Source organism: Polistes canadensis, unplaced genomic scaffold (genome assembly GCF_001313835.1).
Source record: "Polistes canadensis isolate GaletaPanama2010 unplaced genomic scaffold, ASM131383v1 scaffold_307, whole genome shotgun sequence".
In the NCBI taxonomy this organism is placed as follows: Eukaryota; Metazoa; Arthropoda; class Insecta; order Hymenoptera; family Vespidae; genus Polistes; species Polistes canadensis.
This window is the reverse complement of record NW_014569854.1, coordinates 74226-100982: the sequence shown is the minus strand read 5'-3', so window position 1 is coordinate 100982 and position 26757 is coordinate 74226. Positions and strand designations below refer to the sequence as shown.

Below are 26757 nucleotides of genomic sequence, written 5' to 3'. Positions count from 1 at the left end.
GATTAAAATATTGAACAGAATTATAAACGTTATTTTCTGGACGCAAACATTGTCTGAAATAAATTTATAGAGAAGTAGGTGAACGCAGGATTGTCGGAAAGGTATAGTTAGGATAGTAGAATAGGGAAAAGATAGAAATAGAGAGAGAGAGAGAGAGAGAAATTTCGGTGTAACCTAGCTATTGAGTAGCTACCCTTAAGATAAGGACACGACTTTGCCCCGTCCCTCATACGTTTCCGCTATCTGACGCTAAACGGCAGCGCTGTTCTCTGCTCGTGCACACTGGCTTCTCTCCCACGTAAAAGGGATGGTTCTGCCAGCTCGGTTCTACATAATACGCCGGCACATTACTGTCGAAACCCGTTAGATAAGGGGAATTTAGGAACGCCACGACGGAAATTTTTCTCTACGCCGTTTTACCTACCAACGTTTCGTTCTGAAAAATTACTTTGCGATTCTTTCCCATTCTCTATGTTATTGTTTTACTTGTTTTTTCTTTCCTTTTCATTTTATTCTTTAACTTTATTGACCTAATTCAAGAATCACTTATTAAAAGAACATCATCCGAGAACAATATGGTAGAATATTAATAATAATAATACGAAGGGGGAGGATAGGGTAAATAAGAAGAAAAGAAATTTGTGGTTAGAGAAAAAAGGTAAAAACCAACAGCAAGGCGAAACTGATTTTCCAAAGACCTCGGAGAATCAGATTTTGCGACAAGATGAGACGAGATGAGAGGAGTGAAGGGAGGAAAGAAGAGGGGAAGAAGAGAAGAGGTCCTCGACAAAAGCCCTTAGCACATTCCATGCTTCCTACCAATCCTCTCGACCACCCCGAAACGTCTCTCGTCTCTTCTTGGTCTCTCGTTTAAGGCTAACTGTCCACAACGGGGGTGCAAACTACCCTTATCTGAGGACGTTTATGCCCAGGCCTTATCTATCTAACAGTCTCTTCTCCTCCGACGGCGCTTGCTTTCACTATACTTCGTCCTCGATATAACAACAACCACCTATTTTCGCACACAACCCTTTTCTTTTCTTTTCAACGAATAATATCAAATGATCTTCAATTTTAATCATCGATACGAGAACTATATTGGTCGTCTTTATCTTAATATTAAAATTTTATTCAATATTATCATCTTTTTCGATCACATAATTTTAGATTAATTCGGTCCAATGATCCTCAATTTTCTATTTACCTTTGTGACGAAACTTCTTATCCTAATATTCGTCATATTTTGATTATTATTTTATCGCGATCAAAATATATTATATATAAAATTCAATTAGTATATCCCAAAAGAAATAGAATGAAATCTGAATGAAATCTTGAATGTCGTTGTAATCGATAAAAAGTAGAATCAGAAATGACGACGCTTATCTAAAGTTATTTTCCCTTCGGCCACAACGTTTCATGGTAGATCGTAGAATGGATGAGGAGAAAAAAGTAAAGAGAAAAAGTTAAGGGGTGGTTGTTCTTTGGTCTATAAGACATCGCGACGAAAACAAAGACGTTACTTCGTCCGTTATCTGGCCTCGAATTGTGGAACACCACCATTCAGGTTATAAAATAAACGTCGAACGAAAGCAAAATGGTGGAAGGGGAGAGTTGGTTGGTTAGAAGAGGTAGAGAGAAGGCATGGTAATAAATGAGATAAGCTTCTAGAATAGATTCCTACGGGAGTAAACGGACATTATCGATGTGTTGCTTTCTGACGCGGACGCCATCATGCTTCGATGCCTTTGCGACAACAAAGAAACAGACAACCACTCAACCAAGCCCTACGTATTCGTTGATACGATCTTTCTTTTCTTTACGATCCTTTCGATAAGTTTTATTTTATTTTCTATCCATGCTAAAGGGGTAAGAAGGAAATAAGATTAAAGTGTGACCGAAATGTTTCGTTATTGTAATATTATTCCGATGACAATTGAAACATATAAACGGTTGGTTAATCGGTCAAACGATTGGGGTGTATTATATTATATTTTATTGAATAAAAAAAAAAATAAAATTCTATTCAAATAATACGGTGTATCGCGATGGGAAAGAAAAATGATGAAACAACGGACATACGGGAAAATAAAATATTTAAATTCGATGCCAGTTTTTTTTTTTTTCAGCTTTTCAGGAAAACCGTGCTCGTGAGGACCGTCAACGGTATCACGATTCTCTGATATTAACGCGATAAGTTAAATAATAAATAATAAAAAAATATTTATAATTGTAATAACCATAAAATCAAACGAATAAAAACCAATAGCCTTCGAATATATACTCGATTTCAATAAAATGATAAAAAGAAAATAATCCAAAAAATAATAAAAAAAAAAGCCGATCATTTGACTACTCGTACATTTATTGTTAATTTCATATAATCGATCAAACTTTACATACGCGTGATTCGTATATTTTATATTCACTTGGCTCTTTTTTTTTCTTCTTTTTTCTTTTCTCTCTCTTTTCTTTTTTTATTTTATTTTTTTTTTTCAAACTCCGTTAGCATCTAGATATTTGAACGAAAGAAATATTGAAAGTGGCCACTTTGACGGAGGGGATATAGAAAAAGTGCCTTATTTGATTCTACGATTGAATAAATAAATATTAGAAAGGAAAAAATATATATATATATATATATGCAGATAGCAAATCTGGACAAATAAACAAAAAAGATTGGAAGAATGAAAGAAAGAAAGAAAAACAAAAAAATCTGAAAAAGAGAGAATGAATCGAAGAGAGTGACGGATTCTCATCGATACCTGGGTCCATATATATACATACATATATATACACACGCACATTTCCCTGTTGGTGAAATTACAAATGATCGGCCGATTTTCCGGCGATTTTACCGAACGAAACGTACCGAGAGCTTGCACGCTGGTACATCGAACTAATTGGAAGTCTTAATAGCACTCGACGTAATAACGCTGTCGGGATCCGGGTGTGTGCATCATATCGACCGGAATTTCCAACGGACGGACCCCTCTTCGTTTCCAACCCTTCATCACCACTACCACTACTATTCCTCGTTCCCCCGTTCAACCCCCGTACAACTCCCCGTTCAACCCCCTTTTCTATCCACCTATCTATCTATCTATCTATCTCTCACTCACTCGCTCACTCAGTCAGTCACTCTCAGCAACCATCAGCCACGCTCTTTCCTCTTCACGAACCACCACCGGCGAGCCATCAATGGCGAATCAACAAACGGGACTGATTTGATTTCATTCATTAATTCCAAGCGACTTCGTTCGAGTTGATTTCCGTTATATTTTCTCTACCACGATTGTACGCTAGAGTAATATGTATATCGCTAAGTCGAATTGTTATCCGACTGAATTGAGAATAACAAATCACGGAGAGGTCGTCGTCTCTGTTATATGGATAAATAAAAAAAAATAACTTTAGACAAAACAAAAGGAACATATATATATTTTTAAAATAATCTTTAATTTCTATCCAACAAATTTCTACCTTTTTTCGTGTCCACTCACACCACACCACACGTCCACTCTTTTTCGCTATTACACCGGAAGTACATATATATATTTTTCTATATTTATGAATCGTTAAAAATCGTATAATACGTTTGCGCGAATGATGATTATAACTTTGGTACGTAATGACGCGAATATAACATGCTCGCGGAACAGTTTTCGCGGCCGTTTTGGGCCAATAAATGAAATTATCGGTAATATCATCGAAATTAGAAAATGAGGGGCTTGCTGCTACATGGGAACCACCCACAACCACCACCACCAGCAGTAACAGTAGCAGCAACAGTAGTAGGACGAGGACCGGTGGGGGATGATGATAGCCGAAAAAGTGAGTTTATAAATTCCAATTATCGGGCCATTAACATCGTAACGCGATTATTTCGCTCGACGTTACAGCATTTCGTTCGGAATACCGAATCGGTGATAAAGTGATACGATAAATCGGCCCCTGATTGCACTCCACTTGCATTCGACCTACACTAGAAACTATCGTCACCGCCAATCACATATGCAACGTTTTATCGGTTAGTTGATAACTATTTCCATCTATTGAGATTAATCAAACGAAATTAAAATCTAATTAAAGATTAATTAACTTGACGATCATTATTTTATATAAAATATTACGGAAAAGTAATACATCATTTATTATCATTTTCATATTAAATATTATATATTTATATTTATTTTACACACATAGTTACAAAAATATATCAGCAATTACGAGAACTATGTAAACAACAGAAATGAATATTCTTCTTCTGTGTTTTAACTTAACCCATTGTTCCTAATTATCAACACACACACGTTAAAAAATAAACTATTAAATGAAATAGAATATCACACGATACTTGGTTGATAGCCAAAGGTAGGACAGGACAAAGAATCCTGTTTAAGTCTTATCGACAGATACCCTAGTCTTGCAATGATTTAATATAAACTGCACACACAAAGCGCTACCTTTGATAGGAAAATATGAAATATTCCAGTTGGCCGAGCGCCCTTTTTTTTTTGAAGACATGCTGTTGTCCTCCTTGAAGGGTCCCTTCGAGAGTCTTCAATTTCTCAGCGTCCTTGTCGTAAGAAGATACCAACGTTTTTGCATATTCACATATATAAACGCACACATCAATTTTCGCATACCTGAATTCATACTTTCTTGGACACCCAACTATGTCTGGTTTTTTTCCCATCTCTCTCTCTCTCTCTCTCTTGTTCTTGAGATTTGAAAGAAGAAAATGTCAGACGAGAGAGAAAGAGACTTTTCAATGTCTTCACATAATATCAAATGGTAGAGAGCTTTGAGAAAAGAAATGGAGAAAAGAAATTGTTGACTAAGGAGAGAATGGGGTAGAAAAGTAAAACGTTGAACGACAACATCGAATTGTTTTCCCCGATAGTATTGTCACGATATCCGTTTCTCTTTTTACAAAAATAGAGCTTTGATCCTTTATTACATTTTTACAAGCGATTACATTGGCCGGCCTTTGGCGATTCTCGAAGAAGAGAAAGAAGAAGAAGAAGAAGAATTAGTAACAGAATAAGAAAAAGAAAAATAAGAAAAATAAGAAGAAAAAGAAGAAGATGGAAAGATCCTTGTGTTCCTTTCGTTTCTCTCACGACTGTTTTTAACAACGAGAACACTGTCTGTTCTAACTCTCCTATACTTTTCTCTTTCTCTCTCTCTCTCTCTCTTTCTTTTGGAAGAGGAGGGCGGGCCCGATGGGGTGGGAATAACGAAGTTGGCCGTTCCACGAAGGAAGATATTGTTCTTGTTTGTAGCTCGGAGTTAAGTCGAGTTCGACTTGGAGTAGAAACCAACGAGGGGGGTTGGGAAATAAGAAGAGAGGTAAAGGGAAAAGTGGAATGGGATCGCTCGCTCGTTCGTTCTCTCCTAATTAGGTTTAAGGGATTATAGAATTGTTTCGCAAAGTCGATTACGAGATTGCGAAAGTGAACTCGCGAGAGTCCATCGAGAAAGAAATGAAGAAAGAAATATCCTTCAATCTTTTATTCGGAATAACGTCGCTTGCGATCAATTCTTCTCTCGAGAAGAAGAAGAAGAAGAAGAAGAAGAAGAAAAAGAAGAAGAAGGTGGAGGAGGGGTTGAAGAAAAAAAAAGGAACGTTCATTCAACCCTGCGTAAACGCGACAAAGCTTTCAATTCGTTTCGCAAAAATTTGAGACCATGCATGCTGGTGCTATTAAGTTAAAAAAAAAAACAAAAAAAGTGTTCAGAGAGTGGTAGATTTCGAGGAGGGGTTTTCAGAGGAAAGAGAAGGGGCGAGAGGTGGATCTGGTCCAATCACGCCTCTTCTCTCAATCGGTTGGATCCTTTTATCTGAAAATAGTAACAGCGAACGACAGCCTGTAATATTCGATAGTAGGTGGCTAACAGGAGTAGCAGCAGCAAGTTAACCGATTACAGTTAACCCGAAATTCGTGGCCCGAAAAAAGAAGTGGGGAGAGAGAGGGGAAAATTGAGCAAATAAAACAAAGTGAAAGAAACGGAATAGGTATGGTGGTAATACGAGGTAAAGGGAAAGGGGGTTGGTTTTGAGCGACAGACGTCACGAGCAGACACGTGGAAGGTGTTGGGTTTGCGAATCGGTCGGTAGCTCGTCTCGTGGCTGATTGCTGGGGCATGGCAATTTTAAACAGTCCCTCTCTGATGACTCTCTGATCCTCCGAGGGGTACCTATTCCTCATTCTCCAAAGAGAAAAAGAATGAGAAAGTATGAGGGTCCGAAAGGGTAGCAAGCGAGCGAGCGAGCGAGCGAGGTTGGTGCGCGCAATGATTGATGCTGGGGCCGGCATAGAGAATCTATATACGGTAGAACTGAAAGTGAAGAGTATGAGGAGGAGGAATAGTAGTAGTAGTAGAACGAGGAAGAAGAGAGGCGGAGGACCACCCCGGTCCTACGGGCTCGGGGAAATTTAATTAACGTAAATGCCGCCGCCACGGCCGGCGTTACAAGCCCATCATACGTGTGGGTGTGCGTGTATGCGTAAGTGCGTGGCAATCGCTCATATGCAACTTCCCCTCTCCTGCTGCTTCGTTGAACCCCTTCACCAGGTTATATACACCATCATCCCTCCAACCAGTATTCTACTGTTACTCGGCTTCACGTCCACGTCCACGTTCTCGTACTCGTCATCATCGTAGTCGTCCGAGTCCGAGTCCGAGTCCTCGTCGACGTCGTTGCCGTCACACCACGTGCGGACCAGCTGGCCCGTGTTATTAAACATCCGGAGAAAGGGACTAAAAGAGTTCGATTACGTGCCGATTGATGATGGATAATCCCAGCGCAGCACGCGTCGTTCCACCATCGAATATTTCGTATTCGATCGATCGACACTCGAAAGCACATATATTTCGCGAAAAGAGAAGAAGAGATCGAGTTAAATGTTAGCTCGCACACCGCATTCGCAACCCACCCGCCTCTGTACCCTCTCTTAACCATTTACCACCTTCTCTCTCTCTCTCTCTATCTCTCTCTTTTTTGGTCAGAACTGGTGGCCGCACTCACGGCTTTTCGATCGGCCCGTTCTTGTTTCCAGCGTGGAAATATGAAGCCGTTACTGCCCAGGCAGGAAGCCGCAACGGCCGCGCTAACATGGTCGCACCGTAAAAGCGGATTCAAACGGGGCACCTCTCTCTTTGACGTTGCGTGCCCGGCACCGCGATCAATTAGGGTCGTTGGATGGCTAGCCGCCAACCCGCGACTCCGTGATCGTTTAACCACAAAATACAAGCAATAGTACTCTCTCTCTCTCTCTCTCTCTCTCTCCTTCCTTTTCCCTGCACACTCATTCCCTTTCCCTGCAATCCCATTCTTCTTCTTCTCCATTTATTTTCTCTTCTGCCATACATATCATCCACATTGATTACCCCGAATACTAAATTAGGATGACGTAAAGTGTACTTACTCATTTGAGTATTACTTTTAGAACGGTCTGTACACATAAGTACCGAGTGGCAACGGCTGCGGAATCGCTTTGAGGGTGGAAACCGGGTCGAAGAGAGAGAAAGAGGGTGTATGTAATGGCCACGGCACGTGGTGCGTGTCCCCATTAAAACGATCGCACCCCCTGGCTCCCTCCTCCTCCTCTTCCTCCTACTCCACCTGTTCCCCCCCTCTCGAATTGATTTTCAGCCTTTCGGCATTTCATCCGAGCAAACTTCGTTGTCGATATAATTGAATCGCGAGTGTCCGTCGAATTCGGCCACAAATTGACCGAAACGCGCGGCTCGCAGTGACGTCGACCGATCGCGATGACAAAAAGAGAACGAGATGATGACGAGGTGAACGCGTGGGTGGGAAGGTAGTAGAGTTATCAAGAGTGACAGAGAAATAGAAAGAGAAAGAAAAAAAGGGAGATGGAATGAACGAGAGACAGAGGGAATCGTAGCTAGCTAGGGCTGGACCGGACCGGGCCACCGATTCTGTGAAACGTTTACGCGGATTTTCGACTGGATACGTGGAAACTCGGATACGGAGATAAAACGATAACTTAATTATTCCCTCTGGTTGTGTAGTAGAGACCGCCGATTCCGACTACCACCATTACACTATCATTCTAACACAAAACCATTCGACCATTTATACATTTTCCGTTGATTTCATTCGATTCCTACTATCTCTTTCTCTCTCTACACCATTATCGACCATTCCGATACTTTGAACGATAGGATGCCCCCTTGGTATTACGCCGATCATCATAATTTACTTTATTCGTTTAATTATTTTAACTATTAGATTACTTATCATCATTATTATTATTATTATTAATTATTTGAGAGCACTGGGACAAAAAAATGTCATTTATATTAAATATATTAATTAAGAAAAAATGTTATATATATATATATATTAATTAATACCATGGGAAATTAAAATTCTAATTGCATTTGCTACCCTTTGACTAGTTTCCAAGCGATAGGTTCTAACTACAAAAGGGCACCCTTATACTCCCTGTTCTCTTCTCTTCTACGTTATAAACGTAGAAATCTCAACTCACTCACCCTAAATTACTTCGCGTCGAAAATAATATTGAACGTCGATCGATACCTTTCCCTATTGTTGAATGCTACACACACACACATACGCGCACACTCTCTCTCTCTCTCTCTCTCTCTCTCTCTTTCTCTCTTATTCGAATCGTTTTAATAACGAGACCAGATATATTCCAGGATTTGTTTTCTATTCTGTCCGTTCTCGTTGCCCAGATAGGAAAAAACGTAGGTGATAGGATACGTGGTAAACCACTCGAAAGATGATTTCACATTTGAAAATGAAAACAAAAGGGGAAATCATTCTAATCGAATTTATTCCAGAATAATACAAAAAGGTTGTACATTAAATCGATAATTAATGGCCATTAAGTGTTATTACACTAAAATAATCCAATGTCGTGAAATAAAAACTTGTCATTGTCCTCATCCGCAAATTTAAATTCCCCGCGAATCGAATTTCCGGGTGTCACGAGACACAGAACTTTATAAAAGAATAAACACGATACCGTGGTACTGTCATCGGAGATTTTCTATCGAGAACAAAGTTAAATTAAACGATGCAAATAGAAAAGGAAGCTTGCTTGGATCATTGAAAATGATATCGACGGGGTTTCATTCACTTTTTGTCTTTTCCTATTACCAAAGTAACTGTTCGACGTTGGCTAGAATAAAAAAATAATGTCAGAAAAAAAAAAAAGAAAAAAATATTGAATAAAAAGATCGAGCGTCCGTTTAAAGACTTGACAGGAGGAGTACTTGTAAGTAGAAAGTCCTTCTAACTGATCAGCCGTTCAATTGAAGAGAACTGCGATACACAGTCAGAGAGAGAGAGAGAGAGAGAAGAAGAGAGAGAGAGAGAGAGAGAGAGATGAAGCAAAGCTTTACATATGCGTTCGCATTGGTAATGTTGGTCGCATGAAAGGCCTTGAACGGGGCTTGAATCGGCTGCTGCTGCTGCTAGCTGGTGAGCTTTGGATTGACGGCAAAGCGCTTTTGAAGAGCCGATAATAACGAGTAGTAATGGCATAACCGTAGCCGCTGAACATTCTAATTATGGATAACGCGAAGCGATCCTTCGAGCCAGATCCTGGGGAGGAAGGCGTGCGTTTCTGGAACGCAACTGAGAGGAAGAGGGAGAGAGGGGGGTGTAACTGTGTGGGTGGTAGTAGGTAGGTAGGTTGTATGGCCCCTGTCAGCCACTGTGCCACTGACGGCTCGCTAATTGCTCAACCAACCTCCGATACTCTGCTTCTCCTGGCCTTCTCTCTCCACCCCCTTAGCCAACCCTCGACGGCACCTCGCGCACCCGGCGTCCTTCGCCGACCTGGCAGCCACCCTTCAAATCCAAATCCATCCCTTCGTGTAACGCACGGCACCCGGAACTGGCTACTGCCCTTCGGAATAGCCGGCATACATCGACCATCGGTAGGAACATCAGATTTCTCCTACCTAGCTACTACCCCTAGCTAGCTAGCTAGCTACCTAACTACTACCCCTATCCACTCCTCTCGCTCCCTTCTCACACCCGTACTTAGACTAGATGCCTACCACCACCAATCCAAACGTTTCTCATTGATCCTCAATTGATCGATCCATCTATTACGAACATTTACCTTAATTGCTTCGTGATATTTACCTTTTCTGATCTTCTTTTATGGATAACAGGGGTGAGGGAAAGCGGGGGCTGCGGAGCGGGCAACTGTTCTTTATATAAATTGTTCTTTTATAATTTAATACGCGTTAATATATATGAAATATAAAATAGAAATCATTTCTTTTTTTATTTTATATTCGATTATAATTTTCTTTTGTGCCAGGAGTAAGATAACGAAAATCGATCTAACTAAATTCTGATTACCGAGGACAGGACCCGTCAACTTCTCCGTCGAGTTAATTTTATTTTTAATCCATTTTTATCAATTATTCAACAGCCGATCGAATTGTATCCACATTCGAACGTCTTTTTCAACGTCTCGTATATTACTTATATGTCCTAGTCACAGAAAGAAACGTATATGAGAATTATATAGATAGAAAATAGGTTAAATGTCTCGATAGGTAAAATGATTTATCCATTTTATTTTATATCCGAAATATACAGTGACAGTTAAGGACAGTTTTGATATTCCTCAAATAATCACATTTTTCCTTAGTTGAATATAAATCATGACGTATCAAATAACAGAAATATCAATCTTATCCCCCGTACAACACAAATATCGTAAAAAAAAAAAAGAAACAAACAAAAATGATAATAAAAAAATTATCGTTATTTAATCTTACAAAACGACATATACACACACGCAACGAACTAACATTTATTTCGACGTTGAAAATTGAGTTAATTATATGTTCGATATTATAATTATATGACAATTATATTAAATTAACAACGAGTTTATAATACAAACAATATTTAATATGATTTAACGAGAGATTTAAAGAGAAGATTGGGAAGGTGTAAGTAAACGGGGTAGGGGGGGGGGAGAATTGGTGAGAGCCCAGTTTGCAAGACATTCGGATCGATCGTGTGTGGCAAATCCGTGCAAGAGAAACAGAGACAGAGAGAGACAGAGAGAACTGAACCAAGCGAACCAAACTCGACGGTGGCAGAGGGTGGTAGCTCGCGAATTAATCGAGCATATAATCGATGCGAACCCGTCGATATACGTATATGGAAGCCATCCGCTTGGTCACCCTCGCGAACGCGAACCCCTCCATCGTTAACCAACGTCGGACTGGTAACGCTAATTTCTGTGCCGGACGTGTCGTACTACCCCATCGAAAAACGTCAATGAATAGAAACCTTTTGCCTATTTTACAGCTTTTTCACATATACCCTTCCCCTTCCCCCACCTTTGGACACAACACCCTCAACCAAACACGACTTTTCACACTGAAATTTCATACATTTTTTTTTTTGGTATCGTTCTTGTCTTTCCTTATATTCGTAATAGTGAATGGTAGGTGGTGGTTTTTTTATTATAAAACATTATTAATAATTAGGTATCTTAAAGGGAATTTGGATATTCAGAAAAATATTTAAAAAAATGTATGTCTGCTTAAATAATAAAAATGATGCTGAAGTTTAGGGATTAAGTTGCTGAAGAAGTCTCAATAAATCAAAACGAAGTTCTAGTTCTTTTGTGAATGTGCCCAAATTCCTTAAGATACCTATTTATTAATAATTTGATTTTTGGAATGATGAAAGAAACAACTAATTGAATTATAAAAAAGTATTTCTTGCATAAAAATTAAGGGTAACAATATTCTCGTTGTCACTTGAAAATAACGTGTTGGGTTGGTTGGGTTGGTTGGGTTGATGGGAGAACCTTTTATCTCGCGCGAAACTTCCCTGCCAAATCGGATCGTTCGCGATATCACAATCCCGACCGCAAATTTATATCCGCTTTAGCTGGCACGAAAATCATGGAACGGTTCAAAATAGATCCGTTCGCTGATTTATAGCCGTGCACTAATAAAGCCGGTGTGTATCGCGATATATTCGTTCGCATAGCCTGCGGATATTCTACGAACGAACGAACGAACGAACGAACTAACGAACGAACGAATGAGCGAACGAGAAAACGAACGAACGAACGAGAAAACAAGAGCTATGCAAACTGTGCGAGTTCGACCAATCGTTTAGGCCAAATTTCATACTTTACCAGTTAATCGTTGTTGAGGAAACAAATTCTTTCATAGACGACTCTATCAACCATTACTAGTTGGTATCCAATTGTTTTTGGGATTGTTTTCCTAGATTTACGAATAAGGAAATGAGATTTGAATTATAAACAATCTAATGGTGTCCTTTTTTTGTTCGTTAGATTTATTATGTGTTATTCAGTATTCGCTAGGTAACACTTTCAATCATTTTTCCAATACTGTTCCAATACTTTGTCTAAAATATTTCGATCCGGTTATACTTTTGGAAAACTACAAAAATTGATAAATTACTTGGGTTTTATTCGATACGAACATAAAACAAAATTAAATAAATAAAATCTTGACCAACCAAGCCAGTCCACAATTATGTTTAATCCAAATAAAAAGAAAATTATAAATGTTAGATATATGAGAAAACTCGTTAAGGTATATCAGGTGTACACAAAAACAAATATCCTAATATCCAGTTAGATAGGAAATAATTATTGACTCAAGTTAACATGAAATATTGTCAGAACATGAACCATTACCTTGATCGTGTATCTCTAACACGATCATTCAGAATACAAACAGCGGATATTCAAGCAAACAGGAATAGTCAGGAGAAGGCTATCAATTCAAAGGGTGGACGGATAGATCAGTCTCTCGGAAAGCGATATAACAACAAACAGGTAACGTTGGCAATGGCTATCAGATTCCACCTTACCGTTTTGAACGAGAGATACGATTAAAAAATAAAATAAAAATACAAAAGAAAAACAAAACCCAACAAGAACGAGAAAGCAGATGAACAACGAAGAAGAAGAAGAAGAAGAAGAATAAGAAAAATTAGGAAGTGGAATGAAAAAGGAAAACGTGATCGGTGGTTCTCCTGTGGTCTCGTAGTGCAAGCACCAAACCAACGACCCAACGAATTAAAAATGCAATCCATAGTACGTGTTGGTCCAAGGTAAACGGAGATAAAAGGAAATTGGTGGCCGAAGGGAAAGCTCGATTGGAAGGATCGAAAGTTAAACTATCTCTTTCTCTTTTTTTTTTTCTTCGTTCTTGCGATAAAAAGAGACAAAGAGAGAGAGAGAGAGAGAGAGAGAGTAGAAATCTGTGTGAAAATAAAAAAAAATAGGAAGACACGAGTCCTCGTCCACGTTCCAACGAAACGGCATACTAAATTTAATTCCTCTTTTTCTTTTTTTATTTCTCTTTCTTTCTTTCTTTCTTTTCTCTATTCCTTTTTTCTTTTCCTCCCTCCCTTTCCCTACTCTTTTCTCTCTTTCTTTTTCTTTCATTCTTTTTTTATGTTTCTCTGTATCCCTTTTTTGGTTGGCATTGATCGCATAAATTAACCTTCTCCATTTCTCCTCTTCTTATCGGGCAATTCGCTTTTCTAAATTATGCGTCTCTCTGCTACTCGACGTTTTTATGTTGATTGTTTATGTTCGCTTAAATTTTTATAAGTGAAAGGTGTAATCGTTTTTATTGTAATGAAAATAATTCATATTATTATTATAAAATAATTTGTTATATGAAATAATAGACATAGAGGTAAAATGTGTAAAAAAGGAAAATTCATGTAATCAATAAAATTTCGGATTACAACGATCTGATTTTAGCATTTCTAAGTATTTATGTAATTGTTTAAACTAATATATATTTGTTTTAACGTACCTGTGCAGTGGTGACTTTGGAGGGGGAAATTGTCATCGAAAAAAATATCACATCGAAATTATTTAATATTTAAATTATGTTAATAAGTATATGTAATGCTTAAACCAATACATATATGTTTAAATAATCTGAAATATAAATAGTGTGTATTAAAATATTTAAATAATTGTTAATTAATCGAAAAAAAACTGTCTATTGCAATTTAGAAGCACTGAGTATATGTTCGGAGCACCGTCCTACTCGAAATCCACTGTTGAAATGAGCCTTTGTCTTCTATGTTATTTACTTTTATTGAAAGTTGTTTATATGACTTTCCGAACATTGCGCATGTGTATAACGATAATAGTCTACAATATCGTCTTAAAATCTTTTTATGTGTATGTGTAACTCATATTATCTTCTGCCTAATTTTTCTCTGTTAATAAATTATTGACAGGTTTTTTTTCCTCTTTTCAAATGATAATTTGCAATCTTTATGAAATCAAATGTTCTTGCGCGAGATCTTGAATTCATCCCTTGTATATTTGTAGATATGAAAAAAACAAAAAAAAAACCGAAAAAGTAAAAAATAAAAGTAAAAGTAAAATGAAACAAAAAAACAATAGGGATGAAAAATATATTTCTCCTCGTCGTCGTCGTCGTCGTCAGGATCGAATCTTTCTCTTTTTCTTTCGATTCGCCGAAAGCTCGAACAAAGTTTCGAAAAACAAAATAGCAAAAAAGTTTCGTGATAGAAGAAGGGTGGTAGGGGCAAGTTAGGGTAAAAAGGAGATCGACGTGGTGGAACTCGGATGGATGGATGGTCGACGATAAAAAGAAACGAATGAATGTGTGAGTGAGTTAGCAAATGAATGAGAGAAAGAGAGAGAAGGAAATAGAATGTTGGAAGTAAAAGGAAAACATCGGATTCGTGCAACGTAACTGGCGCGTTGTCGACGCTCGAAGGGCTTTCGCGATGCTTTTTAAAAAGCAGACCACCACCACCATCACCACCATCATCACCACTACTACTACTACTACTATATCAGGACTTCCGTTTTCCCATTGCACAAACCGTCAGATAGCGTATTATATTTCTACGTTTCATTTGTACGAGACGTAGAATTAATTAAACAGCTGATACCTACCTACCATACGCCGTCACGGAATATAGATATGTGTGCGTGTGTGCTTATATATATATGATACGTACAAACGTAATACGTATGTCTTGCCCGAGGCCAACAACGAGAAGAGGCGAAGCCCGAGAAGGGTGGAAAGTGGAAAAACAAACGCGCTGAGGAACAACCCCCATACGAAGAGAACTACACGTCCTGACAAGTTCCGCGATTCGTCCAAACCCTCCAAGTGATTTTCAATTTACGCAGCACGTTTAAAACTCACGATACGATTTTCAATATAATTGACGAATTCCCAATCGACAAATTGATTTACTTTATATGTGGGGGGGGGGGAAAAAAAATATAGTATTTGTTTTATTATTATATTTATTATTCACCAACAAATGTGTTCTATGCCACGGATTCGTTTTATAAACTTAGAATATTATTTTAAAATTATCATAGTTTTTTTGATTAAAATTTAGACATATTCTATAAATTGAGTAGTTATTAGTTTTGACCCATTTAAAGGGAAACGGTACGAGACGAGTTGACGGCTAAAATATCAGCGTTATTCTAAAATGTTGAAATAATTCATTCTATCTTCCTTTTTTTTTTTTTTATCTATCTCGTTTGAAATTTTAACGATAAGCTTTGCTGAATATCATCGAATAAAAATGTAACCTTTTGTTTAAGCTCGCGTAAACGAATCCTTTCGTTTGAATTTGAAATAGATATTTATTGTTGTCTCAAACGCGCGATCAATAAGTTTCGCATTTTCTTCGTTTATCATTTAGATTCGTAGATTCCATTTACATAAATTCTCGACAACCCCGAGAACAATTTGGACTCATAAACGTAATTAATGGGCGAGTCATTAATTCAACAATTTTTCCCCAGTTTCAAACACATGTTGCACGTAGTAGTCGTGTGTCGCGTACAACCGTCTCGCAATTTAGCTAAATAATTACTAAACTTGCCACTTGTGGACGTAGACGACGACGCATTGCCGAATGCCGATTCAACCCTTTCGTAGAAACTACCCTTACAATTTTTTGTTACTCTTTTTACCATCATTTTTATTTATTTACTTCCAAAATGTACATGAAAAATCTAACCAGTCTTATCAGTTTCCTCCCCCTCCCCCATAAACGTGTAATTAAATAATAAAATTAAACGTAAGAGAAAATTATAAATAAATGTGTCGCAAGGGAAGTTGGAAAGGATAAAAATTGTAGAACGTTATATTTCGATCTTATTAAATCAGGACTTTTTCAGCAACGCGAACGTTAAAATTCATAGTCTCATATATAATATTACAAAGGACATATATTCTAATATTCTACTTTTTAAATAATAAAACTGTAAAATTTATTATACTGAGAGAATACTAAATTAAGAGAAAATACTTTAAACAAATGTTCATCTCGATATAATAATTTCAACAAAAAAATCATGATAATTCGATTAATAAACAATTTTACAATTCAAACATAAAACAACAAAATCTTGTAGAAACATAGAAATACAGAAAGACGATTATGGGTTCGTAGGATTCGAGAGAAATTCTGTTGGTGTACGAGTAAACACATACGTATTGTATATACACATAGATAGATAGTAAAGCGTATAGGTTACACGCACGTAGATAGAAACGGTTGTCCTGGGGCAGAGCTGCCATCCTAAGCCGGCTTGACTAATTGGTAGCGTTATAATCATGGGTACACGGTTAGGTTGGTATTACCGCGAGTTATAGCCCCGTCTCCACATCGGCGACCACCACACGCACATTCGCACGCAAGAGGGAGCGCTTAATGACCCCGCCGTTTACGCAAATTTTCCCATTATGCGACGCGGTTTTGGACCGCCAAACGGGGCATCGTTTCTACGACGAGAAACCAACCCCGAGCAACCTCGACGATGTCTACCACGATGCTTTACAAGAGATACCAACAATTTCATTCAAACTTTTTTTTCGATCTTTCGTTTGAATATTTTCAAGCATCCTATTTTACTTTAATCCGAAAATTCTCACAAAATTTTTCTAAAGTTATAAAATTCAATTAAAACTTGTTCCCCCGTGATTTATCAATTTATTATTTTCTTGAAAAATAATTCGAAAACATTCATTTTAAGTTGAATAATAATAATAGAAAAAAATATATTTCACAAGGGAAATAATATTTATTAGAGAATTCGCGTATATAGGCGAATACGAATCCGTAATACACGTGGACCTGGTAAAGGAAGATACTGATAATAAAAAATCGTAGGGATATAAAATAATTCAAACAAATGCCATGGTAGGATAGGAAAGGGGGGTAGGGGAGGGGGAGAGAGTCAGGGGGTGGGTTTCAAGCTCCTGCCACGATATATCCTGGATACTGGGCTTATCCGCTGTTACTACTGCTGGTCATTCATAAACGAGGAAAAAAAATGACACCCTAACGGCTCGCTATTCGTAACGGTTAGGAAGTGGGAGAGATTTGTTGGGCGTCCTACGTAAAAAAAAAAATAAAGGGATTTTCTAAAGGGCAACGTTCCCAATGGATACTTTTTCCTATTTCTAACGTTAAACAATTATTACGCGTCTATTAATTATCAAATCATTAATCAGTATTATTCCAAATAATTCCGATCATTCTAATTTAGTATAGGAATAAAATTGAACAAAGTAAAATAGCCGATAGGTAATAGGAACAGTCAACGAATACGAGTTAAAGTAAAAGAGAATGAAACGTAGACTACTAGAGTGCCCTCTCGTGAGTTTCATATCGAAGTCCGGTCCACCCCCATCGAGCAACGTGTCCCGGGGGTGTGATCGCTGCTAACTAAACTTGTAAATCTCTCTCTCTCTCTCTGTCTTTCTCTCTCGTGATCCAAGCCTCCCTAGACTGACCAGAACGCATTTGTCTGTCTTACAGTTGGTGTAAATACACTCGGAGTCCCTGGAAAATTAGTATCCCTGTTCGTTCTGTTCTTCTTCTTCTTCTTCTTCTTCTTCTTCTTACGGTTAACACTTCTCGTTTTCCAATTAAAACTAAAGGAAACCCGTATATTAAATTGATCGAACGTATACATATGTATATAAGGAAATGAAACGCAGCAACGCAATACAAACGTAATTCAAATAATATCAGGTTGATCTATATTTCCTCGTTAAAGTTATTTCTCGAAAAATCATCCATCCTTTTTCATAGACCATAAACTTAGATGATGTAGGAATGAATCTTCCAACGAGACATAAAGGCAGTTTGCTCGGAACGATCTTGGATTCGAGTTGAAGGAGAATAAGAAAAGTATATAGGACATATATGGTGGTTGTAGTAGTAGAAGAAGAGAAGAAAAAAAGAAAAAAAAGCTAAGGTGGTCTTACCTAGGGGCTAGGCAATATCACAAAACAAAAGGTTCGCAAACGAGAAGTTACGAGCAGCCCTTTTATATACTTCCTTGCTTGTCTCCCGTATTATTATGACGGATGTAGTCTGGTTAACCGTTTCTACCTAACAAGATTCTTATTTCGCGACTTTAGAACCATCTTGTTTTTCTTACATTATGATAGAAACGACTGACTAACTTATGCCATACCTCTATTATATCGTATTGGTATCGTATTCACTGTGAATTACAGGTGTGCGTTGTTGTGCCTCGATCAACTTGAATATATCACGAGAAATGGTTATGGGAAGGGACGGTAACGCAAACGTGCCGTACGAGATCATGCGAGAACAAATGTTCACAAATCAAATCACGATCAAATCATTTACAGTTTAGTCAGAGGAAACTTAATATAATCGGCAATTGTTCGATATTCTAAGGATTAACATTTTAACACAAATTTCGATATTAAATATTTACATATTACAATTTTTTTCATGTTAATATAATTTCATTCAATTCGTTATATGTGGGAGATATTTAAACTGAATGATATTATCGAATAAATAATAATGTTAAAACATAATATTTCTTTCGCATTAATATCCGTATGATTTTTCATTCCAGAACTCTCTCGACTCTAATCGTTGGCCCTTAGTTAACTCTCCTTCTACCTTCCCTAGTAATATTTAATTTTTAATCCGGCTATATTCAAATTCAAGCAGTCTCGGTGTGTTGGTTATTATGATAGTAGTGGTAGTAGTACCATGTCTACCACCAAGCGGTACTCTACTAATGGGAATACAATTTATGCTATGGCCAGAGCTTATTTTACATTTTATGCTAACCAACCCCAATTTCAAACTTTGCGAATACTATTATTCGCATATATGCAACTAAATATGTTTTCTTTTATTATTAAGACGTACTTTGAACGAAACCTACACCCCCATCGCGCGTTTCTCTTACGCTTCTCTAACAAATTTTAATTTAACGATGAATAAAAATTTAAAAGGTTCAGGATCTGTTGTGATTTCGTTCAGCGTTCTCATCTACGAAGTGAACAACAACCCTTAGGACGTTCTTACTCGATTTTCGAGTACTATCAGAGCCCCAAGCAATTATCTGCTCGAGAAATTTGGTCAACCGAGGCCGAGGGTGGTTCTATCCTCGCAAGAGAGAAACTCGTTTATAGCTCCACGGTCCACTCACCCTTTCAGTGGGACGCAACCCCTTGGCTATCTTTAACTCGCGATTTTTAATCGACAGAATTCGATTAACTTCTAGCTAAATCATCCCCCTAACCCCCCGCCCACCCTCCACCCCGTCTCGTCACGTCACGTCTCTATCTCTATCCCGTTATAGGAAAATCTATTCATATTGGAAAAATCATTAAGGTCATTTAATTTGATGAACGATTAATCTTCCGCGTTGTCCTCCAACACGAATTTAACTTTCAATTTAATGCAGGACTTTTATAATAATCCAATATAATTGATTTAACTAATTGTTTTAATATAACTTTAACCCTTTTTTCGCTAAATCAATACACCAATAATTAATCTTTGATTTGTATAGGAATAAATTGATCAATTTTGTGTGTGTGTGTTATTAGATAATTTCGTTTTTAAACTTTCGTTTTGATCTGTCTGTCTCTCTCTTTCTCTCTTTCTAACACGCGTGAGAGACCATCACCACCACCACCACAAATATGTTTACGCATGACTAGCCGAGTAACGAGCAAATTCAGTCCGCCATGGAAAATCTTTGTTGAAGTTCTCTCGCTTACTCTTTTTCTCTCTCTCTCTCTCTCTCTTTCTCTCTTTCTCTCCCGAGCTTTGCAAATAGCAAAGGATGATTTTGCTTACCGAGGCATCCGTGCGTTAAATGAGCAACGCACATTAGAAAACATCAAAGGAAGAAGAACGGGAAGATAGGCGGTGTTTGTGTGATCGGCTTTGTTTACTTTACACCGTTTAACGCGGGAAAATTATTATTCAAATTTTACTCACCGATCGACTAACTATTGTTCCTCTATTAAACGTAAAATAAATTACTTTTAAGGGATTACATTAATAATGAAACGATTTAAGATATAATCATTATTATATTTCGTGTTACTCTTATTCAAATGTAAAACGTATTTTAAAACAGAAAAAAAATAAGAAATAAAATAAAAGAAAAAGAGAGAAGAAAAAAAAGAAGTATAAAGAAAGTCAGGTGAATATTTTAACGAAGCTGTGTGTACTCGACGCGACGGAAGTCCCTACCGAATCGCAAATGAGCTGGCGTCTCTCCGTTCTCCTCTCGTTTCCGGCTAAAGTTCCGGATACAACACAACGCAACGCAACAAAAAAAAGAAAAAGGAAAGAAAAGAAAAAGCAGAATAAATAAATAAAAGTAAAGGAATATAAACGGAAAGACGAGTCTCCAATCCGATCTTCTTTTTTTTTTGTTTATATATATATATATATATATATATATATATATATACCTACTTCCCCCTTTTGCAGCTTATTTTTCGCAAATAAGTTTAAGTTTCTTCGTTTATTATTCAAAGAACTCGAACCACTAGAATGAGCATTAAAGTCTCTACCTAGTCGTGCCCTTTTTCTTGTCTATTTCAATCCTAATTTATAATTCTATTCATTAATATGATTGTTTGTTCTTCGTTAATAATTGAGAGAAAGAAATCAAATTGATCAATTGATTGAAATTAATGAAAATTTGATTGATCGGTAGGATTAGTTAGAATAATCAAATGTTTTCTGAGAAGAGAATCGTATTATATGATTTTGTATAATTCAATACAACTGGTCAGGATTACAGATTACGAAATACTATCTAGGTAAAGTTCCGGACGTAGCCTAAATCTTCGTTTAAACCGACCTAACGAGCAAGAGAATTGAATAATTAAAGGAATCCTAAACCTCATGTCCGGCTATTACGTATCTTAAATAATATACGAATCGTTTTCCACTTCTACGTTACGAAATTACGAAGTTTGCGATAAGTATGTTGTAAATCAATTCGAATAACATTAATTTTGCAATACTTTTTAATCGAATCAATTTCTTAACTTAAAACTTCAACACTTAATAAAATACTGTGAATAATTTTCTAGATTATGTAATTCCAAATGAAATAAGAAATCGTCCGATGAATTGATAGTTCAAAGGTTAAAGAACACTTGATCGAAAATAGAAAAATTCGGGTTCGAATCCTGTTCGTTCAATCACCCAATTTTTTTACCAATCCTATTATTATCCTATCCCTTGATATTTCCACGAAACCATTGATTGTATTAACAATTGTTTATTCGCTGAAAAATGACAAGATTTGAATCTAAGATTATCTAAAAATAGGATCAAAGTTTGTAATTATTCATAAATACCTAATCCTTATCTGATGGATTCAATTGATGCAAATAGAAAAATCTTTTGTTTTTTTATAGAAAAAAATTCGAATTAATCATAATGATCTTTCTCGTATGAAAATATTAAAGTAATGTTCAGATCGAAACACATGAAACTTATAATTTAGTTGAGATAAACGATAGTTAATCGATACCGATTGTCTGCGAACGACACATTGACTAAAATAGTGGAGAGTATGTTAGGGGTGGTGAATGAGAAGGAAAAGGAATGGAAGTGGGGGTGGGGTGTTGACGTAACTGCTACATAGAGAAACCCCATTTCCTTCTTCTTCTTTTTCTTCTTAGTTGATCGCACACGATTGCACGAAGAAGAAGAAGAAGAAGAAGAAGAAGAAGAAGTAGAAGGGGTGGATTCTTAAGTGCGATTTGTACGAGTGCCATATTTCTTCGGTAAGGGCGCCATTTGGCGGTAATAGTTGCAGTATTATTTACTGTTAACGGCCTATTTCGAAGCAAGTAATACACCATGGGAATTAACTTACCGAGCCAACATTTACTTAACCATCGTGCGCTGGTATAGTTTAACGAGCTTCCGCACGATACCTAATCTATATACACACGTATGCAATAGCTACTGTTTTTTTTTTTATTTTTTTTTTTATTTCTCTATCGTTTCGCGTGATTTTCAAATCGAAACACGAAATAAAATAATAAATTATATTATACCATAATCCCGCGTAACACAAAATTCTATACAATGTTATATTGTAAAATAAGCGTGACAAGATATTTGTCCAGTTTTTTTTTTTTCCAATACAAAAGCAAGGTAAAGTAAAAAAAAAGAAAGGGAAAAAATAATAAAAGGAAAGGGGGAAAGGTAAGGGGTAGTTAAATATAGTCTCGACGTTGTTTTAATATTCTTCTGTACATTATAATGCAACACATACAATGAGCTTTTTGACAAATATTACTTCCCTTTCTTTTTTTTTCTTTTTCCCCTTTTAGGTAAAAAGAATAAAACAACAATCAAATAATGGTCGTCAAACGGGATCGAAATTCGTGAAAAATTGTTGAACAACCGATACGAATATTTCGGTAATTTTGTTCCTATAAAAGGGGCGAATTGCAAATATTACGAAAACTTGCACCTAAAAGAAAAGAAGTGATACTTTTCGTGTCACGCTTGTCTGCCTTTTACGAGGTCTTAACCTAATCGAATCGATGACTCCCTCTCTCTCTCTTTTTCTTACTACTTACTTAAAAAGATAATATCGAATTATCCTAACCATTATCTACCGAAAGATAATTATTAAGTAACGCTTCATCGAATATCAAGGAAAAGAACGATTATTATTAGTAGTAGTAGTAGTAGTAAGTGTACTTAAAAACTGATTTACGTTCAGGATGATCGTACCAGTCTGCGAACGTATAAGAAATTTTCTTCAATTTTCCGATCGTTACCTTTATCAAGATCACTTCACTGAAAATGAGTTTTAAACGTAAGAACAAAATTTCATCGTACCCTCTCTCTCTCTCTCTCTCTCACACTCCCATTTTCTTCCAATCGCATAATAACTTTCCCCCTCCCTAAAGAAAGTACGAAATAATTCATCTTTTAGAAATAGAATAAAAAGTTTATAAAAAGATAAACTTAACACCACTCTGTTCAACGATTTTTTTCCTCAAAAACTTTGGATATCAAACTAAACCTCGATACCTATGTGCTTTCCGATTCGTAAATAACATGCCCCTCTCTCTCTCTCACTCTCTCTTTCTCTATTTCTTTCTCCGTTATTCGTGACGTGTTAACAAAAGAGGGAACAGCTCGTATTCTTCCTGCGGGATTCGAGAATTATTAAGTATCAGGGCATTCACTTAATCCTGGAAGCGAGTATCGCATGGTATCTGCAGGCCGATCAATCACACCAGAGAGAAAAAGAGATAGATAGATAAATGAGACCAACCGAGCTAGGAAACGAGAGAGAGTGAGAGAGGTGTAGGTGGGGGTTTTGGGTGGTCGGCTGGGCTCTCCGTTATATTCTCGCTTCGAGTCATATATCATTTCGTTATCATCGACTCTTTATATGCGGTTGCGCTCCATTTTCTGTCTGTTTGCTCCGTTAAACGTTGGCCGGCAGACCGGCCGGTTTGATTCAGTGAAACCATTAGCCGGATTTCGGTCACAAGCCCCGTACGCGTTTTCCGTTCTCGCCTATCGCTACACTGCGTCTGTCCGTGCTGTGTCTATCTCTCTTTCCACCTCCCCCTAACCACCCCTCTGACCCCCTATTACCCAGCCAAACCCCCCACTTTTACCCCCGCCTCCCACACCACCTCTTCTAACTCTATCACGCTTATCCATCTATACGTTTTCTCTCTCTCTCTCTCTCTCTCACTCTTTCGTTGGATGGTTAGTTTGGTTTGGTTGGTTCGTTCGTTCACTCACTGTGCTAGCTTTATCTCGGTACGATCACCAAACGATCATCGTTATCGTCGTGGCCCAGTGTCACCGAAACGATACACCCAGCGTGCAAGAGAAAGAGAGAGTTGAGAATGAAGGAGAAGAGAAACGACTCCGGGCAAATAAATGTTGAACGCGTGTCGGGTGTTAGGAACAAAAACAGGGGAGAGAAAGTTCTAACCTCGAGAACAGATACATCATCTTTTGGAAAAACTTTTGTCAATCGTCTCTCCCCAATCTACCATCCCTCACGATTTCTATCCAACTATGGTACGTAATTATAGGGATTTAAGAGATTAGTATTGTTGATCATATTGGAATAAATTTCTTCATCATTTGGAAAGTTTTTGATTGAGTTCATTGAACAATACTAACGAAAGCTTGTATTGCATCCATGAAAGTTGCATATGAAGAGGAAAAATATATTAGTATGATACAAACGGGTGGTGTGTATCGTACCAGCAGCTTGATTCGCTCGCTTACTCGATTACCCGCTTGCTGTCTGCTTGCTGAGCCGGAAACAACTGATAGTGACGTCACCGATCGACGTGCTGCTAACTCATCGCTCGTTCGAGGACGGTTAACACCGATATTATCCATTGTACGTTGCCAATGCAACGATAAGCGAACCGATAATAGATTTTACACGACGAATTCATGCCCTTCCCTTTACCCTTCCCTTTACCCTTCCCCTTTCCCTTCCACCCTTCCTCTCTCATTCCCTCTCACTCCGATTTTCGAGCCGACAATGGGACATCGCTACGCTTACGGCTAACCAACGTCCCATTAAAGTTATTTCAGTCGGGGACAAAATGTTCCGTTCCGTTTCTACGACCCATCGCACGTTCTCAAATCTTACGAATACGATCGAGATTTCGTTTTTGTTTGAGTAAAAAATAATCGACACAAATTTTCAATCATATTTCTAATTAATCGTATGTATTTACGAAAATTAGATTGACGCAACGTTCGAATTTTCTTAAGATTATTAACAGGTTTGAAATATTTAGGATGGATGTCGGATATAACCGGCGTTGATAATGAAATTCACGCGAGTCTAAAAATATTTGTCCCGAAAAAGCCGACGCCAATTTTTGTCTCCGAAATTATTCGAATAATCGCAAGAATTCGACACATTCGTACAAATCGTATACACACGCGTGTGTATTTCTTGGAATTGTTGACGATATTTTTAGGTAAAAAAAAAAAAAGAAAATAAAAAATAATGCGTCTAGGTCTAACACGAGAATACTTTTTGAGATTGTAAGAAAACGTCACAGGGTGTCCGGAAGAAGTTGAATAAGATTCCTCGGCTTGGCTACATTTTCCTCTTGGAGTCCCATAACGATGGAGATTGTGCCGAAGGGTTGTTGCATAAAGCGAAAGAGAGAGAGAGAGAGAGAGAGAAAATTAGGGGAGGTGTCGACGATATCGGAGCTTGTATTGTGACCCGTCAATGCTACGGAAACTAACACCACCCCTACCCTTCTTCTCTCCTTCTGAACACTTCCATGCAAGTCCAACCCCTTTCGTTCAACCCTCGACTTCTCGTTCTTTCTTTAAAAGGCATACCACTTTTCTCTTTCCTTTTTTTGTATATTTATTCTCTTCTCCTAAACTATTTCTTTCCTTGTAAATATTAACAAATATTTTGTTATAACATTTTATACATATATAAATATTATAATATTTATTTTCTTCCAAATACACAAATTGTTTCGATAAACGTAACGCATGCTGAAAATTATTTTGCGCGTTAGATTTATTAACAAAACAAATTAGAAACAAATATGTAACTTATAGTACAATCGACTGAATACAAATACCTAAATGTATAATACCGTTAAAGAAGAAAATGATATCAACGTTCAGACGTGATCGGTAAAAGTTCCCAAATACTCGATAAACTCGATTCTTCCTTTATCTATTTCTCTCTTCGTCAGATAACGATCCACTCGTGTTCGGACATCGGTGTCGCTCGAGGTTATTCAAAGCCGACGTTGCATCGTCAAAAACATTGACGGTACCTTTGTCCAACCAGTAGATTCCAAGCTACAAAGCGATCGACGATCACTATTTTTCCCCTATCTTTCCCTTTATCTCAAACTCAAACTTATTGTGTGAACGAATATAATAATAATAATATATATATATATATTTGTTACCGTCAAAGCCGGAAATCCGCCATTGCTAGTAGTTCCTCGGTATTCTCATCAATGTAAAGAGCATTCCGATGAAATCGGAAAAAGAAGAATTCTTACAGTTTTTCCTAAGCATTGGACATAATACTTTGCTATTAATATTTATCTATAAAATATTTACAAAGACTTTTCAATGAAATATCAGAGATTGTGCAATGCTGTAAATTGTGTATATTTGCAATTTCTTTGACAAGTTTTGGTTACTATTTTTTATACTAAAAGTGAATAGATTTTAATGATTTTGATATTAAATTAAAGTGCACTCTTTTGTCTACGCGTGGAATACCATATCGAGTTATAAATTTAGCATGTAAAGTTCATAAAATGTCAGAGATTGCAATGCTGTAAATTGTGCATCTTTGCAATTTCTTTGACAAGTTTTGG

The 26757-nt window shown here is 37.3% G+C and overlaps 1 protein-coding gene across 3 annotated transcripts in view; it reads left to right on the top strand.

The window, feature by feature from the left end:
- LOC106791424 (LIM domain only protein 3-like) overlaps nucleotides 1-26757 on the top strand; it is a 91533-nt gene that overhangs the window by 6426 nt on the left and 58350 nt on the right. Inside the window, exon 1 of one of the 3 annotated variants that reach the window (XR_001382182.1) lies at nucleotides 3472-3834. The exons of 1 other annotated variant lie outside the window; for it this stretch is intronic. Coding sequence is in view for 1 of the 2 variants with exons in the window: in XM_014757044.1 (XP_014612530.1) it covers nucleotides 3817-3834 (18 nt within the window). In the remaining variant the exon portion in view is untranslated. Of the gene's footprint in view, nucleotides 1-3471; nucleotides 3835-26757 lie in introns of those variants that run through there. One more of the 3 variants, XM_014757044.1, reaches the window with a different exon arrangement.